Source organism: Mirounga angustirostris, unplaced genomic scaffold (genome assembly GCF_029215605.1).
Source record: "Mirounga angustirostris isolate CCGP_5_RB_7025 unplaced genomic scaffold, mMirAng1.0.hap1 SCAF_5, whole genome shotgun sequence".
In the NCBI taxonomy this organism is placed as follows: Eukaryota; Metazoa; Chordata; class Mammalia; order Carnivora; family Phocidae; genus Mirounga; species Mirounga angustirostris.
In genome coordinates this window covers 26,881,628-26,907,093 of record NW_026991713.1, presented here as the reverse complement: position 1 = coordinate 26,907,093, position 25,466 = coordinate 26,881,628, and the positions used below count along the sequence as shown (strand labels likewise).

At 41.7% G+C, this 25,466-nt stretch overlaps 1 protein-coding gene across 1 annotated transcript in view; it reads right to left on the bottom strand.

The window, feature by feature from the left end:
• UBE2N (ubiquitin conjugating enzyme E2 N) overlaps positions 1-19,712 on the bottom strand; it is a 38,207-nt gene extending 18,495 nt beyond the window's left edge. Inside the window, exon 1 of the mRNA XM_045872858.3 lies at positions 19,467-19,712. Within this exon, the coding sequence (XP_045728814.1) occupies positions 19,467-19,496 (30 nt within the window). The 5' untranslated portion in view covers positions 19,497-19,712. The remainder of the gene's footprint in view (positions 1-19,466) is intronic.
• Between the last annotated feature and the right edge of the window lie 5,754 nt (positions 19,713-25,466).

Here is a 25,466-nt window from a genome sequence, read left to right as displayed (position 1 = left end):
TGGGTCTTAATTTGGGTAGACAGGGCCCCTATTCACCTGAGTATTTATTGGGATTGAGAGGCAGGAGCTACACTGACCAGGGACTCCGCACTAAACTCTGCAGATGAGAGGTGCTGCAGTGGAGCAATGCAGGAGGGAAGAACCTAGAGGAAAAACACCAAGAGCCAATGAGATGGCTTATGACCATTGGCTGCTAAACTCCTAACTCTCCAATAAACACCCTTTAAGAAGGCTGCCATACTGCACCGCTCCAAGAGAAGCCCAATCAACATCACATCCGTAACTTGCAAAATGCTTGTAACTACGTAGTGGATTCTTTTATGGAAACTGCTTAAAGGGCTGAACTGTGTGTTTGGGTTAAATGCATATACCATCCCAGAACCAGAGACAAAAGAAAATCTCAAAATACTGCTAAATGGCCAAACCCTCAGCAGGATATGGGATTTTCAGATGCTAATGAATTAGAAAGCTAGATAAATTTAGTTAGAACTGGAATACATCCAAGGTGTAGTGATGACAAAAGAATTAATCCTTAAAACTGACCTGAATGTTCACATTGTTGTTTCATTTAAGCCTCAGAACCACCTCCAGAAATGTACACAAGTGGCAGAACATGGATTAGAAGCGCACTGCAGGCCAGGGCTCTTTTACACTTAACACCTGGTACTTGGAATCCTTAGCCTCCAGCAGCGCTTCCCATCTATACATTCATGTTAGGTGAATGACAGAGTTGTAACTGTAAGGTGCATCTGAGCTAAAAACAGAAAATGTTTCTTAATTTGTTCTAATAGTGTATGAAGGAGTGTCCTCAGAACTGAGGCAGTCACCAAGGATAGGGGCAAGGGTAAACTCCTGACGTACAATTTGCCTGTATCCTCTGGTACTTTCTCTAAGCCTACTTTCTTCTCTAACATCCTAGCTTGAATGCACACAGTTCTGGTCTAAGATTTGAGGGTTGGTCCAAAAAAGAGGGGGAAAAAATTCAACTGATTTGGAACAAAGGCATTTATCTATGGTATATGTTGCTTACTTTAAAAAAAATCCTGACAAATGGCCTGTATGGGGGGGGGGGTTGTGGCAGCGGTCCCCTTACCCTAAGCTTAGTCAAAACAAAAACTTTTTTTTTTAAGATTTTATTTATTTATTTGACAGAGAGAGACACAATGAGAGAGGGAACACAAGCAGGGGGACTGGGAGAGGGAGAAACAGGCCTCCCGCCGAGCAGGGAGCCCGATGCCAGGCTCGATCCCAGGTCCCTGGGATCATGACCTGAGCCGAAGGCAGACGCTTAATGACTGAGCCACCCAGGTGCCCCAGAACAAAAACATTTTTTAAAAATCTCAAAATCCCTAATTCTGCAGGACTGAAGTCAAGCCAAACACTACCACATCTTTTCCCTATCTATCGTGGGCTGGGCCAGAAGGTCAGGCAGCTTTCTATCTCTAAAACCTCTACACTGGGAAATTTTATCTGTGTCAGATGTAAAGTAATGGTCTCTCACTTATCCTTCTATACTTTGTGATTCTGGAGGCGGGACTCTGCAAACCACACTTCTGCTTTGCCAGGGACTCGGCACTAAACCCTGCAGATGAGAGGTGCTGAAGGGGGACTACGAGGGGGAAGGTGCTTCTCCCGGGTTTCTTGTCTGTCTGAGGTGCCTGTGAGCATCATCCAACATCCCTGCAGCACATTCATTCAATCTGCAGTTTACCCCACACTGAGAGCACCAGCTTAATGGTCATGTGTCCCTGTAGAGGGCAGGACTCTCTTCGGAGTTCTGCATCCCAGATGGGGCTCTGCATCCCAAGTTCCTCAATTTTAATAATTTCAATCTTTTTTCTGTTTTCTTCCCAGACTTGGAAGTGGTAGCTGCTTCCTATTCTACCTCCACAATACTTTAAAGCTCTCTTTTCACCCTTTCAGTCACCCAAGTAACAACTTTATATATGTGACAGCTCCCACATGTTCACAGAATCGCCACAGTAAGGATAAGCCTAGCTGCCTGCACACACCTCCTAGTACTACCCCTAGTATACACCTCCAAGTGGCTCCTTGCCCTCCACTCTGCAAAAGATAAAAGGATAGCTGGAAGTAGAAGGGCAGTTATGCCAGTTAAGGAAATGCCAACCCCAGAGGGTGCCCATGCAAGCACCTCAGGTCCCTAGATGTCTGGGAACCCTTCCACTTGAAAAGGTAGAAAACACAATGCCCGTATCTGGCAACTAAAATCAAATTCAGGATTCAAAGGGTGGTTTACTCAAAAACACTAATTCGAAAAGATATATGCATCCCTATCCCTATGTTTACTGTAGCATTAAATAAAATAGCCAAGATATGAAAGCAACCCAAGTATCCATCAATAGATGAATGGAAAAAGAAGATATGGTGTGTGTCTGTGTTTGTGTATATAGTGGAATATTACTCAGCTACAAAGGATGTGATCTTGCCATTTAGACAACATGGATGGACCTAGAGGGCATAATGTTAAGTGAAGTCAGACTGACAAAGATAAATACAATATAATTTCACTCATGTGGAATTTAGGAAACAAAACAAAAAGAAACAGACCCATAAATACAGAGAATAAACTGATGGTTGCCAGAGGGGATGAGCAAAATGGGTGAAGAGGAATGGGAGATACAGGCTTCCAGTTATGGAATGAATAAGTCACGGAAATAAAAGGTACAGCATAGGGAATATAGTCAACAGTACTATAATAAATAGCACTGTATGGTTACAGATGCTAGCTACACTTGTGAGCATAGCATAAGGTATAAACTTGTCCAATTCACTGCACTGTAACACCTGAAACCAATGTTACACTGCGTCAAATATACTTCAATTTTTTTAAAAAGTGGTTTTACTGGTATCAATATGTAAGTTTCACAGACATCAGGACCAACACTATACCAACTAAGATCCACCCTTCCTCACTTTTCAAAGCAAGAGACTACAGCTAGATGCTCTTCAGAGAAATATCGGATAATATGCTCAAAGACAAACAGACCCAAGTGTGAATGACCCAAATCTTGCCCATAATGTGGCAAGATTTTTAAGACTCCCAATCACCATACAACCAACTTCTCCAAAACCACACTTCTCCAGTACCCCTGACAAAAAGATATAGGGTCCAGCAATTTTGCACACAGCTTAGCATCGTAATACTTTGAGGCAACACTTTCACATATATGGGAGTCAAATGAATCTAAAGAAAAAGGTAACCTACAGAAAACAAGATTAAGGAAGGGGACAATACCTGGGATCTCCCTGCCAGAGGATACAAATATCCCTTCTCAATCTTTCTCACTCCCATCACAAAGCTTTTTCAGTAAAGATAAGAATAAGACTCTGAAGAGTGAGGGAAATGGGTAACATTTCTGTACTTTGCAATTAATCACATTTTCTCAAGATATGTGTCTGTTTCCTAACAGAAGCTATATGACAGACTTTATGATATAAAAGTGGCTGATATATACCAACCAGAAAGAATTAAATTTTTTCAGTCTGCCATAAACAGAGGGAACTGTCTATAATCAGTATAAAGAACAAAGCAGATACTCAACATACAAATACTTGTAATGTTTAAGAAATTAACACACATAATTCATAACCATAATTGGCCTGATGATTCAACTCAAGAAATAAAGAAGCACTTTGGAGTAAAGACGTGTATGTGTGCACTCGAAGAATATTAAAACTGCTGTAACTTGATTACTCCTAAGAGGGAACATATGCTAATTTTACTTTCTTTTTTCATTGACAGTAGACCTAAATAGCTGCATTTTTTAATACACACCTGTGGGGCACAGGGAACGGAAAGCCTGCTCACCAACTAGGACTGGGTTCTTGGTTGTCAGGGTCCTGCTGCATCCTATCACAAGAAAATCTGCTACAGTAATCCCTACAATGAAGGGAGCCAGCATTGGAATTCTCCACCTTTGTTTATGGCCCTGTTATGGTTAATCCACTATTATCAATTAAGCAGTAGAAAACAGAAAGGCTAATACGTATGTGTGTGAACCATCTATAGGCTTTTTAAGAAGTATATATGGTGCTCAAAACTTTGACCCAGGCAGTGCCAAATATTTTATTTTTCCAATGGTTATGAAAAGCATATTAAAATATTTCTTCATCAGGGCGCCTGGGTGGCTCAGTTGGTTGAGCGACTGCCTTCGGCTCAGGTCATGATCCTGGAGTCCCTGGATCGAGTCCCGCATCGGGGTCCCTGCTTGGCGAGGAGCCTGCTTCTCCCTCTAACCCTCCCCCCTCTCATGTACTCTCTCTCTTTCATTCTCTCATTCTCGCTCTCTCAAATAAATAAATAAATCTTTAAAAAAAATAAAATAAAATATTTCTTCATCAGCTTTAAAAATTAAGGAAATCCTGCCATTTGCAACAAGGAAATTATGCTAAGTCAGTCAAACACAGAAAGACAAATATGCATGATCTCACGTATGTGTGGAATCTTTAAAAACAAACAAACAGTAGAACAGTGATTACCACAGAGGCTGGAAGGTAGAGGAAAAGGAAAGATATTGATCAGAGAGTAAAATCTTTCAGTTATGAGTAAGTTCTATATACCTAATGTATCATATGTGACAGTTAATAATAATGCATTGCATACTTAAAACTTGCTGAGTAGATCTCAAGTGTCCTTACAGCAACAAAAAAGGTAACAATGGAAAGTAACAGATATAAGTTTTTGGTAATCATTTCAAAAGGTATACACATATCAAAACATCATGTTGTACACCTTAAATATACAGTTTGTATTTGTCTAAAAAAAATTTAAACATATTTTTCACTATAATTAATGACTAACAATAGAACCAACATCTGTTTCCGAAGGTGCCTTAAAAGGATCCCAGAAAATAAAGCAAATTACTTAGGGGCACTTGGGTGGCTCAGTTGGTTAAGCGTCCGCCTCTGGTTCAGGTCATGATCCCAGGGTCCTGGGATCAAGCCCCACATCAGGCTCCCTGCTCAGCTGGGAGTCTGCTTCTCCCTCTCCTCCATGCCCCTCCCCACCTCGAGAGCTCCCCGTGCTCTCTCTCTCAAATAAAAAAAAATTTTTTAAAGCAAACTACTTATATTTTATCCCTGATTTTCTTTTCATGAAACCTGTAGAAGTAACAGAAAATAGTATTTCTAATTCTAAACCACCACCTACTTGTTATTAAGAACATAAGATGACTACTGTCAAGGTTTTCCCAAGAGAGTAGAGGAAACAAACCCAAAACACAGAATGCTGGACAGTCACATGTGATGAAGGATGCTTCCCGGCAAACACAGCATAATTCAGAAGTTGGAAAATACATCATGTTGGCTGGTAAGCAGTATCACTATCAGAAGTTATATAAGAAAGGGGAGAGAGGAAAGAGATGCCAATGAAGTAATCAAGACAAAAAGGCCAGCTTATATGCCAAGTTAAAAAGTTTGAACTTTACCCTATATACAGTGGAGAGCCACATGATCACATCAATGTTTTTAGAATAATGTGATGGAAGGGAAGGGAGGGAGATGGGTGGGCAATAAGTGAAGACAGAGAGATGAGTTCTGAGATTATTGCAAAAACAATCAAGGGAGGATGAATAAGGGCCCACATAAAAAGACAACTGGAAGAAGACAGGAATGGGTTAGGAGAAGCCAGAAACATTTCTGAGGCTGGATCCATCGGGGGCTTACTAGCAAACTGAATGTGGAAACGAAGCAAGGGGAGGGAAGAGAAGGAATAAATCTCAGGCAAGTAGGTTAATGTTCACATAATAAAGAAGAAACACTAAGTGTTTCATGAGGAGAGACAGCAAAATGAATACATTCTGTAAAAAAAAAAAAAGGCTGATTTAAAAATGTCTGCAGGAGACAAGAGACTACGGACTCTGAGAAACAAACTGAGAGTTCCAGAGGGGACAGTGGCGGGGGGGGGATGGGTTAGCCTGGTGATGGGTATTAAAGAGGGCACGTACTGAATGGAGCACTGGGTGTTATATGCAAACAATGAATCACGGAACACTACATCAAAAACTGATGATGTAATGTATGGTGATTAACAATAAAATAGAATTTTTTTTAAAAAGTCTGCAAGACATCTAAGCGGAGATAAAAAGTAGGCATTTGGAGACCTGAAATTCAGCACTAGATTTTAGAATCACTGATCAATGTGGACTGAAGCCAGGTAAAAGTAAATAAAGGTGTTCAGAAGAATATATAATGAGGAAAGGTTCAAGGTCTGAACCCCAGGAGAACATAAACATTTAAAGGCTTTAAAACTATCAAAGCTGATAGGATACAGGCCTGCATACTAGTTATACTGGAAAAGTATACATTTATTTCAGAATAATGCTAACACTTGGCATTTATGTTTTGTTTTGTTTTTTAATTGCCTAAGAGCCAGTTTAAAAGCCAAAAGGGAAAATCAGTTCCAGGATTATGCGAACATGGCTTTTTCTAACTGTTTCAAATTCTGCCCAAAGGAATCATATAATCATCAAATTTTAAAACAGGAATCAGAAATAACTGAGGCCTGGGGAAAATGACTTGGCCAAGGTCACAAAGTTCCTTAAACCCGGAGATAAGAATAAAAGTCAGTGCTGATCCTTAACCATTATTCACCAGCATTAGCTTAATTTTCTGTGTCCAGCAATCAAGTCCAATCTTCAAAGATAAAGATTTACGACCACTAAAAAAAAAAAAAAAGATTTACTACCACTGACCATTTTTTTTTAAAATAATGGTGCACAAGGCTGAAGAATATTTCTTAAATGTTCTAAAGGAATGTAGGTTTCAAATATGACTAGTTTTGGGGAACCAATACAGACTATTTACCTTATAAAACTACTGCTTTGCTTCATTCAGCATTGTCATTTCTTAAAAGTTATTTACTCAGAAAACTTGAGCTAAAAACTTTAAAAGGGAATGAAGTACTGATACATGCTATAATGTGAACCTTGAAAACATGCTAAGTGAAAGAAGCCAGACACAAAAAGTCATGTATTATATGATTCCATTTATATGAAAAGTCCAAAACAGACGAAACGAGAGAGACAGAAAAATAAGCAGTTCTCAAGGGTTGAGAAACTAGGGGGGTGGACAGTGACTGCTAACGAGTCTAGGGTTTCTTTTCGGGGTGATGAAAATGTTCTGGAATTAGTGGTGATAGTTGCAAAACTTTCTGAATTATTAAAACCCACTGAACTGTACATTTTAAATGGATGAATCTTATGGTATGTGAGTTATATTTCAAAAAAATAAATGAAGCATTTAGGTTTTCCTTCCATATTCAGTAAGATGTTAGCCATTTCATCTATAAACTGAAGACTGAAATAGCAAAAGAAAATGAAGGGGGAAAATATCCATATTAATTATTTTGGTATATAACATACTTAGTATATTAACTGAATTTCCAAAATGACACATTCATAAACACTTCTGAAGAAAAAAACTTTTTCAAATTAAGACTGCATTTAAAGTGTCTGTGTACCAAGCAAAGAAGTGCTGACTCATGTTACAGCTTCAGCACTGCTCAAATATCTTCCTGGAGTTTGCTATGTCTAACCTGGAATGACATTCTACTCCCCCCGCCACACCTCACTTTTCTACTTACCCTTCAAAATTTAGCTCAAATGTCACCCCACTAAAAATATCCCTCCCTAAACCAATCTTGATGGGTTTCCCCACCCTGGACTGTCATGTCTTTGGTGTTCCCATTGACACCTTTGCTTTCTATGTATGAGAAGGTACTGGCTATGTGATTTTACTTGTATCTTGTATCCCCCACATTCTAACCATCTTTGCATTGAAGCCAAGCATACCCAAGGCCTTCGTTTCTGCAAGGTGCACATAAAAATCATGTGGAGATCTTAAAACATAACAAAAAACATGCTGGGCTGCTATATGTTAAATTTACAAATGCCACAGATAATTCTGATGCACAACCATGAATTAAGTACTCAGATTATAAACAAGTGTTCACAGAAAATGTCTTCTAGTTCCTACCACCCAAAACAGCGGTCCCAATTAAACTGGGAGAAGATTCTGGTAGGAAATAGGCAAGGTTTGGCCAAGAATTCACTGATCTTTAATCACATCAGTGGCAGGAACCTGAATGGAGCCTGCAGCACTTTCAGTTTAACCCTTTCCTGACGGGCACCAATAAAGACAGGGTGGACAGAGTGCTTTATTTGAAAAAATGTTACTTAATGGGAATAGCTCTTTTACAGCTAAGGGTAAGAAATTTCAAGCTTTATAGCTATAAATCACTGTGCCTCCAACTGTGAAAAATATCTTTTCTAAAAAGCCAAAGCAAGAATTATAGCATGTGCAGGCGTGTAGGGGACTTATACTGGAAAAGCACTTGTCCTTCTCTCCAAATGGGAGGAAATTAACTCAGGTACAAACACCCTCCCTGGGTTGAAAACCAAAATTCCATTTAATATATAAAGGAGTGTAAGATAACTCTAATCTATTTTTAGGCTTACTGAATGAAAAAATTCTTGTTTAAAATTAACATTAGAGGGGCGCCTGAGTGGCTCAGTTGTTAAGCGTCTGCCTTCAGCTCAGGTCATGATCCCACAAGCCCTGCATCCGGCTCCCTGCTCAGCATCGGCTCCCTGCTCAGCGGGAAGCCCGCTTCTCCCTCTCCCACTCCCCCTGCTTGTGTTTCCTCTCCCACTGTCTCTCTCTTCCAAATAAATAATATCTTAAAAAAAAAAAAAAGGAAAAAAATTAACATTAGAGAGGTTATGCTCTGATGCAGTGATACCTCAAATGTATTTTGCTGGTAAGAAACAGCAGGAAAGAGAGGAATAGCTGTTCTTTAGTTCCTTGTCACCCGAACCACAGACTTCCCCAAATCAAAGAATCCAGGAGGGCAAGAGAGGAATACACCACCCCAGACCAAAGTCATTCCATCTTAAGTGAAACTATTCTAAACAGGGACTCACTTGTGCAAAAGCCTCTAATTAAACTACAATAAGGAGACTTCTGATGAAAAACAAGAAAGCTAAACACTTAGATTCTGCAATGAAATACTTTTCCACTTCATTTGTCCAAATGATCATACAAACACTGCCAGTTATTATCTAGGGGCAAATAAGCTCTGGTGCATTTCCTCTACAGCACCTGCTGTCCATAGATTTAGATTGCCTAAGTTCATATCACAGCTCCACCAACCACTTAACCCCTCTGTGCAGGTTTCCACATCTGTAACGCAGGGCTAAAATTAATATTCATATCATAGGTTTGCTGTCAGAATTAAATAAATTAATGCATGTAACATGCTTAGAACAGTGCCTAGCACATAGTAAGTGTTCAATAAAAGATATCTTACATAATAAAAACTGTATGACCAATCTCACTTCAGGAACAGTTGTCACACCACACTCTGGTGAATGATTCATACACTGTCTGAACAATTAACAATTCAAAATTCTTTGCCCAACAGTTTTTGATTCCAACTCTCTAAACTTAGTAATTAGACAGTAATACTTCTTGATAGGACCCTAATAATTACATAAGACACTATCCATCACACATACTAGATTCCTGGAATATGGTATACTTTTGTGTACTCTTTCTCTTCCTCTTTTTCTCCTTCCAGCTTTCCTACCTGCTATTCCATCTACCCAAAACTCATTCTCCCTCCTTCAACTTTGTTTTTTTTTTAAGATTTTATTTATTTGACAGAGAGAGAGAGAGAGCACAAGCAGGGGGAGGGGGAGAAGGAGAAGCAGGATCCCCGTGGAGCAGGGAGCCCAATGCGGGACTCGATCCCAGGACCCTGGAATTGTGACCTGAGCCGAAGGCAGCGGCTTAACCGACTAGCCACTCAGGCGCCCCTCCCTCCTTCAACTTTAAAAACATTCCCACAACCTTACTATCCTTCATCCTCAGACTATGGTAAATCCCATGTGTATCTTTTCTCATAACACACCTCACTTTAATTTCTTGTTTCATGACTGAGTTTTCCCTTAGATAGTGATGCACTTCTTGTTCACCAGGCTTAGTGCTAAAGACATATTATGCATCCAGTAAATGTCCATTTATTTGAACTGAAAATGTCTTAAGAATGGACCAAAAAAAGGGATAATAAAAAAGCAGAGAAATCGCAATTTCATAGAAGAATGAAATTTGGCCTTGAGCTCTTACTAGCTTAGTAAAGTCACTTTTGTCCCTGCCCTATAGTAAGAGGAGAAGGGGATGGTAATCCCAATTGTCCTTAAGGGTCATAAATACACAGAGACTTTATGGGAATAACATTTTCCTTAGTATGAATTATTTTTAAAAATCTTAAAAAGTTGTAAATAAAGGCACCCATAGTCTCAAGACACAAAGGTAACATCTGTAATGCTTCTTTCTAGTATTTTCCTGACTACAATGCCTTTAATCACTAGACTGTAAAGACTTTGAAAATAAAAACAGATTTGCTCAAAACAGACCAAATTACTGATCAAGACATACTGAAAACTAAAGAAGTTTGAAAATCTGAACAGATTAGCCAAAAAGCAAAATACATCAACATCAGATTCTGAAAACAATGTCTAAAAGCACTTAAGGGCCCTTGGCTGGCTCAGTCAGCAGGGCATGTGACTCTTGACATCAAGATCGTGAGTTTGAGCCCCACGTTGGGCACAGAGATTACTTATTTATCAATAAATAAAATAAAATAACTTTAAATTATAGCTGAACCCTAATCATTTAGAAACATCTCAGTTGCAGGCCATATCAGAATAATAAAAATTTTTATTTCTAAGTATCCTTAAGGGATTTTCGAATAGCTACAACCAGGATTTTAAAAACATAAAATACCGGGGCACCTGGGTGGCTCAGTCGTTAAGCATCTGCCTTCGGCTCAGGTCATGATCCCAGGGTCCTGGGATCGAGCCCCACATGGGGCTCCTTGCTCGGCAGGAAGCCTGCTTCTCCCTCTCCCACTCCCCCTGCTTGTGTTCCCTCTCTCGCTGTCTCTCTCTCTGTCAAAAAATAAATAAAATCTTTTAAAAAAATAAATAAATAAAAATAAAAATAAAAAAATAAAAAAAATAAAAACATAAAATACCATGAATAGTGTGGTATAGCTCTTGAAAGAATAGCTAATAAAGAAGTCTTTCTGTTGATCCTCTGAGGGCTTTTTACCAGTTATCCAGTTCTTCCAATCACACAATTGTTTCTGCCACCAGAGATGTTAGTGCCACAGTTCTCAGACTATGGTGATCCTACATCCTATCTAATCCACAAATTAAAGATAACTATTTAACATTTCAAAAACAAACAAAAAATACTTAAGCACTTTTAGAAGTTGCTAAGATTTCAAGGGACGTTAACTGATTCCCTATTATTCCATCTCCTAATTTATATATCCATGCTGATGTCTTTCATATACATTTGCAAAGAAAATTTCAACTGTATAATAAAATAACAGTCTAACACATGTTTCATACAAAAAAGGAATATTTCTTGATATAAAATTACTACATATGCCTTTCAGATCTACTTTGTTTTTAGAAAGTAAAATTATATAATAATTAGGCACCTACATCAAAACTGATGACTACAATTGTAATGCCCAAAGCCCCCAGTGAATGCTGTCCTCATTCCCTTGTTTCTGGTATTTATTTCTCTAGTGCATAAACATCTATTACTCACAGTAACAGATTTAAATGTATGTTCACAATCCATACTACCTCAATCTGTAGTACAACTTATTTGCTTCTTAAAATCATTTTCACACAAGTAAACCATCCTACAGAGTATAGGGAAAAAAGCAAAGTTACCAACTTGCAGCAGAATCCTAATCATCCAAATTCTTTGGCCTACAGACTCATCAGAGAAGGAAAAAGATGGGCATCCTCTAATGTATAAAATTCTATAGCTATAAGTGGTCACAGTGTGGAAAAAATTTAGAACTTCTGCAAAGCGAATGCATATTTTTTTTTAATTTTTTTTTTTTTTTTAAGATTTTATTTATTTGCGAGAGAGACAATGAGAGACAGAGAGCATGAGAGGGAGGAGGGTCAGAGGGAGAAGCAGACTCCCTGCTGAGCAGGGAGCCCGATGTGGGACTCGATCCAGGGACTCCAGGATCATGACCTGAGCTGAAGGCAGTCGCTTAACCAACTGAGCCACCCAGGCGCCACCAAAGCGAATGCATATTATCTCTGATGCCATAGTTACATAGAATGGTAGATAGTCAGAAGTGTTTGATATTTTGACAAAACTCAATTCTAATGTGAGAGTTGATCAACCTGGACTAAAGAAAGTGCTTGACACAGAGAAGCTTAAAAAAAAACATTCAACTGCTTTTTTTAATTTACTTTCAATTATGCCCACATTTCATAATCAAAACATTAGGCAGTAAATTAAACAGTATCCTTATAACCTGAAAAAAAAATTTTTTTAAAGACTTCATTTGACAGAGAGAGAAAGACAGCGAGAGAGGGAACACAAGCAGGGGGAGTGGGAGTGGGAGAAGCAGGCTTCCTGCCGAGCAGGGAGCCCGATGTGGGACTCGATCCCAGGACCCTGGGATCATGACCCCAGCCAAAGGCAGATGCTTAACAACTCAGCCACCCACGCGCCCTATAACCTGAAAATGTAATCACTACCAAAAGTAGTCCAGGGATTCTTTTTTTTTTTTTTTTAAAGATTTTATTTATTTATTTGACAGAGAGAAACACAGCGAGAGAGGGAACACAAGCAGGGGGAGTGGGAGAGGGAGAAGCAGGCATCCCGTGGAGCAGGGAGCCCCATGTGGGGCTCGATCCCAGGACCCTGGGACCATGACCTGAGCCGAAGGCAGACGCTCAACAACTGAGCCACCCAGGTGCCCCAGTCCAGGGATTCTTAACTTGGAATCCATGGAGACAAAGAGGATTCACAAATAAGCCTGTCAAGAACCTGAATCCCCAGAAGTCATATACAAAAAATATGGTTTATTATTCTAGAATGGTCAAAAAAAAGTTTTGTGTTTTTTTAAGATTTATTTGAAGAGAGAGAGAGACCATGAAGGGAGGGAGGGGGAGAGTGAAGGACAGAATCTCAAGCAGATGCCCCACTGAGCATGGAGCTGGAAGCAGGGCTTGATCTCAAAACTCTGAGATCATGACCTGAGGTGAGATCAAGAGTCAGACGCTTAACCAACTGAGCCACCCAGGTGACCCAAAAAAATTCTTAACAGAAAATTCTTAAACTGGGACAACAACCAAAAGAGACAAGAACCATAATGTTTCTGGTCAAGTTTTTACTATAAGAGTTTATCAGTTTCCTAAGGATGTTTTAACTACATATAACAAGTCCATCCTCAACATGTTAGATTTTCATGCCTTTTTTTAAATGGGAAAAAATTGGGGCGCCTGGGTGGCTCAGATGGTTGGGCGTCTGCCTTCGGCTCAAGTCATGATGCCAGGGTGCTGGGATTGAGCCCCGCATCGGGCTTTCTGCTCGGCGGGGAGCCTGCTTCTCCCTCTCCCTCTGTCTCCCCCCTGCTCATGCTCTCTCTCCGTATCTCTCTCAAACGAATAAATAAAATCTTAAAATAAATAAAAAATAAATGGGAAAAAATTATTGGTCAGACTTTCAAGGCTCAAAAATAGAGCCAGTTATCTGAATCACTTTTCTCACTAAAAACTACCTTATGTACTAGAACAGATATCAAATGAATGGCTTTTAAATAGTGATAGGAAAAAAGTGATATTGTATTTTTAAAAATTACAATTATTAAAGTAAAAAGTATATAGAACTCAAGTTCAATGCTGAGTCAGACCATTATGAGTTTTTACCAAACAGAAAAATAAATTCTAGGAAAGACTGGTGAAAATCTATTCTGAGCAGGTTGGTTTGCCAGGTTTTAATCAAATAAGTCAACTCCTTGAGTAGGTTAACTATTGTTCTCAAAGCTGTATTTTACTGTCTTCACGATTAACTTTGAGAAGACAAAAGAACATCATTCTGTTAAAGTAACATGTAAACTGTAAATCTTTTTTTTTTTTAAGATTTTATTTATGTATTTGACAGAGAGAGACATAGCGAGAGAGGGAACACAAGCAGGGGGAGTGGGAGTGGGAGAGGGAGAGGGAGAGGGAGAAGCAGGCTTCCTGACAAGCAGGGATCCTGATGTGGGGCTCGATCCCAGGACTCTGGGATCATGACCCGAGCCAAAGGCAGACGCTTAACAACTGAGCCACCCAGGCGCCCCTAAACTGTAAATCTTAAATAAATTATTGACCAAGGCCACAACTACAGATCTCATTTATCTTCTCCCAAAGTAACTCTAATTCTTTATGAGGAACCGATTAGGAAGAACTTCTTATTTTAGTTTCTTTTAACCTACGTGATTTTAAGCTTTAATTGCTCAGTCACTTTTAGAGACTAAAAGAGTTCTGGCCGAGGAGAAGAGAGAAAAAAGCAAATTCTAAAATTCTAGCAAAACAAAGAACTGCCAAGATTCAATGTAACTCACACTTGTGCAAAATACCACTAACTATAAAACCATTCATCACAGCATTTTGTATAGCAAATTTTAGAGACAATCTAAATCAGCAATAAACAGGGGCGTCTGTGTGGCTCAGTCAGTTAAGCGACCGCCTTCAGCTCAGGTCATGATCCTGGAGTCCGGGGATCGAGTCCCGCATCGGGCTCCCTGCTCAGCGGGGAGTCTGCTTCTCCCTCTGACCCTCCTCCCTCTCGTGCTCTCTCTCTCTCATTCTCTCTCTTGCAAATAAATAAATAAAATCTTAAAAATAAATAAATAAATAAATCAGCAATAAACAATTGGTTAAATTAAGGTCTAACTACATGGTTCCACAAAGAACCCCTTTAAAAATGAGTCGCCTCATGGGGCGCCTGGGTGGCTCAGTTGGTTAAGCGACTGCCTTCGGCTCAGGTCATGATCCTGGAGTCCCGGGATCGAGTCCCGCATTGGGCTCCCTGCTCGGCGGGGAGTCTGCTTCTCCCTCTGACCCTCCTCCCTCTCATGCTCTCTGTCTCTCATTCTCTCTGTCTCAAATAAATAAATAAAATCTTTAAAAAAAAAAAAAATGAGTCGCCTCAAAGATATATTGGTGGGGGCAGGGCGCCTGGGTGGCTCAGTTGGTTAAGCGACTGCCTTCGGCTCAGGTCATGATCCTGGTGTCCCAGGATCGAATCCCACATGGGGCTCCCTGCTTAGCAGGGAGTCAGCTTCTCCCTCTGATCCTCCTTGCTCTCATGCTGTCTCTCATTCTCTCGCTCTCAAATAAATAAAATCTTTAAAAAAAAATTTTTTTAAAGATAGATTGGTGGGGGGCGAGGAGATTAAAGTATTTGCATCAGGAGGAGGGGAATAGGCCTAAATATACATACTAAATCTCTTTGGTCTTTCTGGAAGAATACACAGTAAAAATTATGGTTGTCTGGGCAGGCAAGTGGAATGCTGAAGGGCAGATGAGAGAGTCTTTAACTTTCTCCATGTACCTGTTAGAACCTTTCAAATGCTGCACTCCATGTATTTCCTATTAGACTAAATAAAAAATTGATTTTTTAATGAATTAGAGATTAACTTTTGGCTCAGAGATTAACTTTTAGCTCAGACATTGATTTAGATAGAAATCTACTAAGCAATAACGTCAAATTATGATATAGAATAACTCTCCTAAAACTTCCTTCCAAAGATTGAAGCACATTCATTCATTCATTCAATATTTCAGTGCCTATTACACTACATCCTCTAGGGATTAGAGCAATGCCCAAGTCATCTAAGAATCCCTGCCTTCGTGGAGCTTTAGTAGGCGCAGAGATAAAGAATAAATAATATAACTTCAAATAGTGATAAGTGCTATAGAGAGGAGAGGAGGAAATATGGGGATAATGAGGAACTCTAAGGGAGGGGGAGAGGAAAACTGTGTTTTGGGATTATTAAGGTAGACCTCTCTGAGGATGACATGTGAGCCAAGAACTGAACGATACGCCAAAACAGGTAATGTAGTAAACAGAAGGAAAGCCCTGTGACTGGAACAAACTTAGCCTCTTATTGTTCAGACTGAGCAAAGCAACATTGTGGTTACAGTAGAGTGACCCAAGGACAGACATGCAGGAGATGACCTCAGAGGTAGGCAGATGCAAGGAAGGCCTTGTAACTACGGGGGGAAAAAGTCAAGATTTTATTCTAAGTGTGATGGAGAACCTTTGTAGAGTTGAGAAGGGGAGTGATATGATCTATATTTTTAGAAAGTAACACTAGCTGCTGCTTAGGAGACTAATACAGTAGGCTAGGCAACAAATGATGGAATTGAACAGTGGTTTCAGAGAGATGGGTAAATGTAGCTGATTAAGAATATATTTTGGGGCGCCTGGGTGGCTCAGTTGGTTAAGCGACTGCCTTCGGCTCAGGTCATGATCCTGGAGTCCCTGGATTGAGTCCCGCATCCGGCTCCCTGCTCGGCAGGGAGTCTGCTTCTCCCTCTGACCCTCCCCCCTCTCATGCTCTCTCTCTCTCATTCTCGCTCTCTCAAATAAATAAATAAATCTTTAAAAAAAAAAAAAAAAAAAGAATATATTTTGAAAGTTGATGCCCTAGGGAATTTGCTAGTGGACTGTATATGGGAATCTGAGTAGGACAGGAAATGAGTGAATAGTAATTCAAAAAAATCATCTTATATCTGTATAGTTAATTAAAGTTATCAAAGTATATTTACATACATTGTCATCTCATAATAACAAGAGGCAGGGGAAGGTCACACTGGGTCAAGATCCAAGTTCTGTCCCTTGCCAGTTTTAAGGCCCTAAGAAAGTCATTTGAATGGGTTTCTAGACTATAAAGGTAGTCTACTTCACAAGATCAAGATCTACAAGTATTAAATGGTATAAGACTTTTGTAAATGCAGGAGCCCCTGGCTGGCTCAGTTAGTGGAGCATGCGACTCTTGTTGTCAGGGTTGTGGATTCAAGCTCCACGTTGGGTGTAGAGATTACTTAAAAATAAAATCTTAAAAAAAAAAAAAAAAAAGAATTTTGCAAATGTAAATAATGACCAGTTGGAGGTAAACAGCATCCTATTAACAGCTGTCCAATGAAAGACGGTGTGTTCCTACAGTTCAGGACAGTACAGCTACCTACCCTGCACCACCACCACCAGCATATTCCACATAGAATCCTGTATTGCGGATGACAAAAAAGAGGCAAACTTTTTAAAAATTCTGATTAAAAAACAAACATTTTCCGATACCGTGTTGCTCAGTAGGTTGAGCATCCAACTCTTGGTTTCGGCTCAGGTCATGATCTTACGGGTCTTGGGATCGAGCCCAGTCTGGGACTCCATGCTCAGCAGGGAAACTGCTTGAGAGTGTCTCCCTCTGCCCCTCCCCCCACTCATTCCGCACACATTCTCTCAAATAAACAAATCTTAAAAAAAATTTTTTTCACTGATAATGGGAAAATATACATAATACAATGGTAAGCACTAGAAAACACATTATAGTCTTGTAATCTTTCCTAGGGATTGGAGAAAACAGTTCTTTTAAGCTAAGCTATAAATGACCATTAAAGTAAAACCACCTAACTTTTCTAAGATAAAACCCAAATGAAGTCACCTTTTATTAAAGAGGTGCTATCAACAAGATACTGTAAAATTAAGACCACATTTATGAATTATCACTGTATTGGTTAAAATAGTAAAATGAAAATACCTAGTGTAAACTAAATTGTGTGCCAAAAAAACTGAATTATGAGGACTTCAATTCACTGCCATAAATCATTTCTGTAACTTTATTAAAGAAGGTTTCACAGAATTTATTTTTCCATCCAAGGCTTTCATATTACCGCAGAGTGTGTCCAGAATCAAGCAAAACTGGAAAAAATGTTAAATCTTCAGTTCATTACGTATTCAGGGTCATGTGAGGAAAACCACATTGTAAGGACCATCCAACGCATACAGCAATTTAACTGCCTTGGACAGAGTCTGAGACAAATCCATAATACAATTTTGCACCATGAAAGTTCACATTAGACTGCAGCACACAATGACAATCTATGCTACTTCTCTAATTTCTAAGAATTTCTACCTTATAAAAAGTCTTATTTCGGGGCGCCTGGGTGGCTCAATCGTTAAGCGTCTGCCTTTGGCTCGGGTCATGATCCCAGGGTCATGGGATCGAGACCCGTACCGGGCTCCCTGCTCAGCGGGAAGCCTGCTTCTCCCTCTCCCACTCCCCCTGCTTGTGTTCCCTCTCTTGCTGTCTCTCTCAAATAAATAAAATCTTTAAAAAAAAAAAAAGTCTTATTTCTCCAAATCAAGCAACTCTAGGTCAGAGACATCCCCCCATCTCAGATATATTTAAGTTGCACGAAACACTGCACAATACGTCACCCATTAAAAGATCTTGAATTTAGTATGCATCTCCCCTCAAACTTCAGAACAAGCTAAATACACGTTCACCAGGTTATATAAAGGAAATGATGCTGCAATTTAGTCACTTTAACTCGCATATTAAGGAACACAGAAGTTCAACTAAAATTTTCATTAAAAATGACAAGAAATTTCAACGTTTTGCTTTTATGTACTGCAAGAAATACCGTACATCTGAGGACCTGATATTATGTAAAGGATTTACAAAACCAATATGTCCATTTTTCATAGTTCCATATGTATTGGAACAGTTCAAACATTAAAGTGCATAAAATCGAGAGGCAAAGGATTTCACCAAGTCCCCCATACCTGCTCTGCCCCTCCCCCCCCATGTTGTGTTAAACTATTTCCTCTGAGCAGAAACCGCTCTCAAAGAGTTTGCCAACCAGAGTAAAATCACTTCACAGAGATAACGAGCGGAAACGTATTTAAAAGAGGAGATAACGAAAGCGAGGGCAGAGGGGCGCGCAGCCTCGTGTCCCTCGACTCCCGCAGCCTGCGGCGAGCATGTGCCTACGGCTGCAGGACGCGCGGCCCTCCCGGAGCCGCCTCCTGGGGCACAGGGCCCCGCCCGGCATCACGCTCCTGGTTCATTCATTCTGAACCCGGGGCTTCCGCTCCCCCGCGCTCCCGCCCGGCCCGAAAGAAGGCTCCAGGGCCGAGGGGCTGTGTCGGGCCACAACTCCCGCCCTGAGTCCGGGCCCCGCCACGATTCGCGCGCGCCCGCGGCCTCCTCCCGGGTGGTCTGAGAGGCCGCGGGGGCCCGCGCCGGCCCGCGCCCAAGACTAGAACCCCGCAACCCCGCGGCCCCACCCTCCGCCAGGGTGCAGGCCAGGCCTTCCCCGCCCGCAGGGCGGCCACAGGGAAGCCCCCGGTCCCCGCCGCCTGGCTGCCCCACCGCGGCCGGAAGTCTCTCTCGAGCCCCCTCCCCAGCGCCTGACTTCCCTCGCCGCCACAGCCAGACCCTCTCCGCGCTGGCCTGGGGCCTCCCAGCGCGGGCCGGGGGCCCGAGGAAGGGAGGAGCCGCGCCGCGCGGTCTGCCAAGCCGCCAAGAGCAAAGCGCAGAGCCGGGGGTTGGCCTGGGCGGTTACCTTGATAATCCTGCGGGGCAGCCCAGCCATCTTGTCAGATCCCGAGTTCGGCCTCTGGTCTCGACTCCGGCTCCGCTCGCCTCACGCACGAGTGGAAGTCCAGGGCTCCACTTCCGGGGGACGTTGCCGCGCCCGCCGCCGCCGCCGCTGCCGGCGCCGCCGCCGCCGCCGCCGAGGCCCCTCGGGAAATGTAGTCCCTGCCCGTGCGCGGGCGGGCTTCCCTAGGACCTGGCCCCCTCCCCCGCGTTCTCCGCCCCAGCCCCGGCCTGGGGGTGGCGGAAGTGACGAGCCCCGGCGGGGCAGGGACTTGGGGGAGGAGACGCGAGGCGGCGCGGAGCCCTGGCGCTCGTGGCCGAGCCCGCCGCGCGACGGTGGGATTACGCGGCCGACGCCCCGCAGGCCTCTTCCGCGGCCCCGCCTGCGCCAGTGGGCGACGTAAGAGAGGCCCAGCCGCGGGCGCAGCCCATTCATTCATCCGTTCGTCTGTTTGTTCATTCAACGTTTTTGCGCGCGGCGGCCGCGGGGAACGACTCGGGTTAAGTGGAGCCGCGGGCTCCTTCCTCAAAGGGAGGTGGAACACTGCAACTCAGTAGCCATGCTCCTAAATGCGGGTCTCGGAAGTTATCCAGGGAAACCCTAGTCATAGAGTTTTGATATTTAAATTTTGGTTTTTAAATTTCACGTAAATCGGGCCCCCTAAGCTCAGGGAAGGCTGAAAGAAAGGGTCTGGAGAGAGTTGGGGTGCAGGGAATTGGCTTCTGAACGCAGAGTTGCTAGCTGGAGGAATGACCGAGGACAGGATTAGAGAGCCCAGAGCAATCCCTGAGAGAGGGATTACCCGTGGAGCGCAGGGCCCTAAAGGAAGATTAGAGTGGCGATGCCTGAAAATGGGACTGTTGGAGAAGCATTTTGTGACATTTGATGACTGCTTGCTTGCTCTGGGATAGGCTTTTCACAGGTATTATTTTACTTCACAGCAATCTTAAGAAGGTGTCTCTACAATGAGGCTCAGAAATGTCAACTAATTTTTTCCAAGATTATGCAGGAGAAAATGGAGCTGTTTTGACCCCGAGCAGGTCTCCCAAAACATGGACCCCTGATTGCTTAACCACAGTGTTTCCTAGCACAGCACAAAGGTAGATGGCGAGTAAGGATGTGCCAGGTGCTGTGCTGGGGGGTGAGAATACAAAGACAACACTGACTGCCTTCCAGTCCAATAGAGAAGAGAGACAAGTAATTAATTACAACCCAGTGTGTTAATGGCTATAGTAGAGGTTCCTCCAAGGCGCTGTTTGAGCCCAGAGAGGCATTAATTGAGAAGTCAGAGAAGGCTTTCCCAAAGGGGAAGAGTTGCCCTCAAGGGTGAATAAGAGTCTAAGAGACCCAGTAGGGAAGAGCATGTCAGGCATAGGAAATAGCCTATAAAATGGCATGGGACTACAAGAAAACAAGAAAAAGTATATGTGTGTGTATACACACGCACACACACACACACATTGCATTAAAGAAATGGAGACTATGAATGCAAGAAACCTAGTAAAAATAAGAGAATATTATGTGCTGGGCACAATGTTAAATGATTACATGGATCATCTCATCTAACTATAAAGCTCATGAGGTAGGTTCTGTTATTAGCAGTGCTTTTGAGATGAGAAACCAAGCCTCAGAGGTAATAATGAGAACCTCACATAACCAGAAGTCTGAAATAAGTGGTTCTGTGATTAGAAGAATCTGGGAAAATAAAAGACATTGGACAAGGGTACTTTCAGAATATTTTAGAGAGGGCTCAGGAGAATTCACCCTGATAGGAAGAAAAGCAGAGTGAATATTAAGTTAGAAGTGTGCTGTTCCACTTACCTATTGTTGCCTAACAAACCAGCTCATACTTCCTGTTTAAAGCGACAACGATTATTTACTTAGCTCTTGAAACTGCAGTTTGGGCAGGGCTTGGCAGGGAAGGCACATCTCTGTTCCATGCTGTGCTGTGTCAGCCTGGGCAGCCTGACTGGGCCCAGATCCATTTCCAAGATGGCTCACGTAGCTGGCAGGTTGGTGCTGGCTATTAGCTTCTCTCCTAGTGGGCCTCTCCCTGGGCTTTCTCACTACCTGGTAGCTGGGTTCCAAGAGTGAGTGTTCTAGCTAGCAAAAACAGAAGCTGAATTGTCTTTTTTTGACCTAGTCCTGGAAGTCACATAGCATCACTCCCACTATAATCTATTGGTTGACTAATCACAAAAACCCACCCAGTTTCAAAGGTATGGGGCATGGACTCCACCTCTTGAAAGGGGAGTGGAAAGATTCTAGAAACTAACATAGTATGTGTATGTTGGAAGATACGGTTGTGGCCAATTTTGGAAAACATAAACTGTCACAGGTATGAGAGTTGTCATTGTGCTTACAGCCAGCCGGCTTAGTGTCACCTGCCTGTACTGGTTAAAATAAGCATGCCTGGCTGGAGCCCTTCTCTCGGAGATTCTAATTCTCTAAGTCAGTGCCAGGGCCTGGGAACCTGCATTTAAATATGAGTAATTTTGATGGATCCTAAAATTTGAGAATAAAGATTATGAATAAACAACAAAAATGTATAAACAGAAAATATTGCCACGTGCCTTCTTTTGGCTGTTCTCTATTAGAATGGATAATGAGTATCATGCAAATTAAGAGTGAGGGCACTGGAGCCCTGGTCTAGGTTTGAGAACTTACATTTGCTATCCCTTCATTTTCTTCACCTATGAAATGTATATACTTCATGTGATTGTTGTGAAGCTTAAATAAAGACTACATAGCCCTTAGCAAGGACTATTATTTTCATAATCTTGATAGAACCAGGTATAGTTTTCCTTAGGAAACCAGACTTTTAAAACATGACAGTATAAATTTGTTTGGCAGAGACTATTTGATGGCATGAAATACTCTTAAGAGTATTAACAGTAAAATATATTTTTGCATGTCTCTTCTAGTTGTTTTTCCCATTATTTTCCCCCTTGAGAATAACTCACACTATACTCATCTGGAAAATAAAATCTGAACTTCTGATTCATATAAGTCCTGTAGAACAGGATATAGTCTTAGAAGGACAGGTTACCACAGGATCAAGATGAGGTCTATTCTCAAGTTACAAATCTAGTTAAGAATCCTTACTCTAAAATATGGATAAAACAAGGATATCCACTAAACTAACTGAGTTGATTCAGGGAGGGGTGTTGGGTATTGGAGGGAGGGGTGGGGTATTGGAGAACAGAGGTAAAAGAAAGACATTTCACTTACATTCTTGTACCTTTTAGATTTTGGACTGTGTGAATGTGTTACCTATTTAAAACATTAAATAATCGAATTCACTAATTTCAACAGTCTTAAGAGATACTCAAAGTTCTTTCAGTGCTGATCAGGATGATAGTATACACTCAAAACTCAGCAAAAAGATGCCGGTCCATGATACTGAATAAATTATAGTGACCAGATAGCTCTACTAAGTTGAGTAGTGCTAGGCAGAGTTCTTAGCTAATTAATCTTTGGCTTTTGACTTAGCATTATGCATCTCTTCATTTTGGTTACCAGTGTATCCCTGAGGCCTAGCTCAGGGCCTGCTATATGATAGTTCTCAAACCATGAGAGACTATGGACTCCGGGAAACAAACTGAGGGTTTCAGAGGGGAGGGGGGTGGGAGGATGGGTTAGCCCGTTGATGGGTATTAAGGAGGACACGTATTGCATGGAGCACGGGGTATTATATGCAAACAATGAATCTACATTACATCAAAAACTAATGATGTACTGTATGGTGACTAACAATAAAAAAATTATTAAAAAATAAATATCAGATCATTTTGGTAAAAAAAAATAAAAAATAAACTTCCTATGTGTGTTTTTATTTACATAGTTTTAATCATCCTGTATATATCATTTTGTATTCTATTTTTTCCTTGGTATCTAATCAGTAGCATTTCCATGTTCTTAACTGACCTCTGTAACTAGTATTAAAAATTGTTGCATTACATTCTACCCCCCCCAAAAAAAATTTGTCAAGGGAATGAACCAATAATTGCAGGGGAAAAATAAACACCTGTTTGAGAATAGGTTACATAGATTCATGATCAATATGTGAATGCTTACAGAAAGCACAGGATGTTTATGTTCATCCCTAAACTTTTCAACTTCCTGAAGGGCAACAGTTTTTTTCAGAAACTGCCTTGTGCTTTGCAGAGACAAAATAGAATAGATGAGTTTGGAAAATGGTATATCAGTCACCTCTACTAGAGGCTCTGTTTCAATTCAGGAGGGGTAGTCATCAGGCAGAAGTATTTGTCTGCAAGTACACTTATTGTTTCTTTTTTTTTTTTTTAAGATTTTATTTATTTGACTTTGAGAGAGGCAGCGAGAGAGGGAACACAAGCAGGGGGAGTGGGGGAGGGAGAAGCAGACTCCCCGTGGAGCAGGGAGCCTGATGCGGGGCTCGATCCCAGGCCCCTGGGATCATGACCTGGAAGGCAGACGCTTAAGGACTGAGCCACCCAGGTGCCCCACACTTACTGCTTCTTGCTGCATAAGAAAACCGTTTCATGAGCGATCAAGACAGGAGTATCTGTGAGAAGAGAGTTCATGAGCACTGACTCAGGGGGGAGGAGGGTGAGGGAGAAAGAAAAGGTTGCACACTGAGTTAAAAGAAGAAAGAAAAAAAAATGCCTGTTGCCTCATATTCAAGAGGTCAATGTCAGTAGCTGAGCACTTATAAACTCTTAGCCAACACAGTGCCAGCCTATAAGAAGGAGCTGAGCAGGATCATCCAGGGTCATAAGAACACTATCTCAAGGTGGAAGGCATCAGGAAAGATGAGAGCCAGGAGAATCAGAGTAATAAAGTTTACCATTGTTTAATGCGTTAGCTTTACAAAGCATTTTTGAATGTCCTCTCATCCACGGAGGACCTTTAAGTGCATCCACCACTGGAGGCATTCTGTAGAGCCCACCATTGACTCCACCATGTCTCTATCAAAGTAGATGGAGGGGGTATGCCTTTCTCTGGGCCATTGCCCAGTGGTAACAGGATTCCAGGGGATGGTGACTCAAGACATTTGGCCAGAAGCCTGGCTGGAACAGGAACTCTGAAAGCAAGGTTCTTTCCCCTGCAAATGTGTGCTACCCTTCCAAGTTCCCAAAGAACTGTTTGCCTGCCATGACTTGGGCTTCAGTCGCTGCGTAACTGGGCCCGTGATTGCATACTCAGCCTACCAGCTAAACTGTCCCTGCCTTTCTCTCTACCTGGTATGCCTTCACCTTTCTTCTTCTCCAGCCAGCACCTGTCTCTCTGAGTCTTATTGGCTTCTCATATGCTTCTCGGTTGTGTTGCTTGCTGTCTGCAGAAACTGTCCACCTGGTTCCAGCATGATTAGAAACGTTTTGAAAACTGTTTTGCTTTTGATAACAATGACTTGGGATCCAATAAACTCTGGAGCAGAGGTTTCCAAACTTTGGAGGGTTAAACACCTCAGAGGCTGGTTAAACATACAGGTGCAGGGGCCCCACCCAAGGTCTTCTCAGTGCAAGTCAAAGGTCCCATGCATCTGTGTTTTTAACACACTCCCCAGGCACTACTGAAGGGCCCAAAGCTTGAGAGTCACTATCCCATATTATCTGATCTGCTCGAGAAAACAAAACAGTTGCAACAGCAACCCTGACTTATACTGTTCTTGTTCTTGTTTTGCTAGATCCTTTTTGACTCACTACTTTTCTCCTGCTTGTTCTAATTTTCTTGGTCCAGGTATTAGATATTTCAGATTGTTTGTGTTTAAGCTGGCCCAAGTGTTCAGTATTTCAGATTGTTAGGTTTTAAGGAGGCCAAGAAATAAAACCCACTTTCCCCTCCTGAAACTACAACCAAATTGAAAAAGATGGAGCTCAGAACATTGCTTTCATTACTAATAAAGCTGATTGGAGAACACAGCTCTAAGTCTGCAGTAATTTGGGTTACTCGCATTCCCCCCAACCTACTCCCCAGTCATAG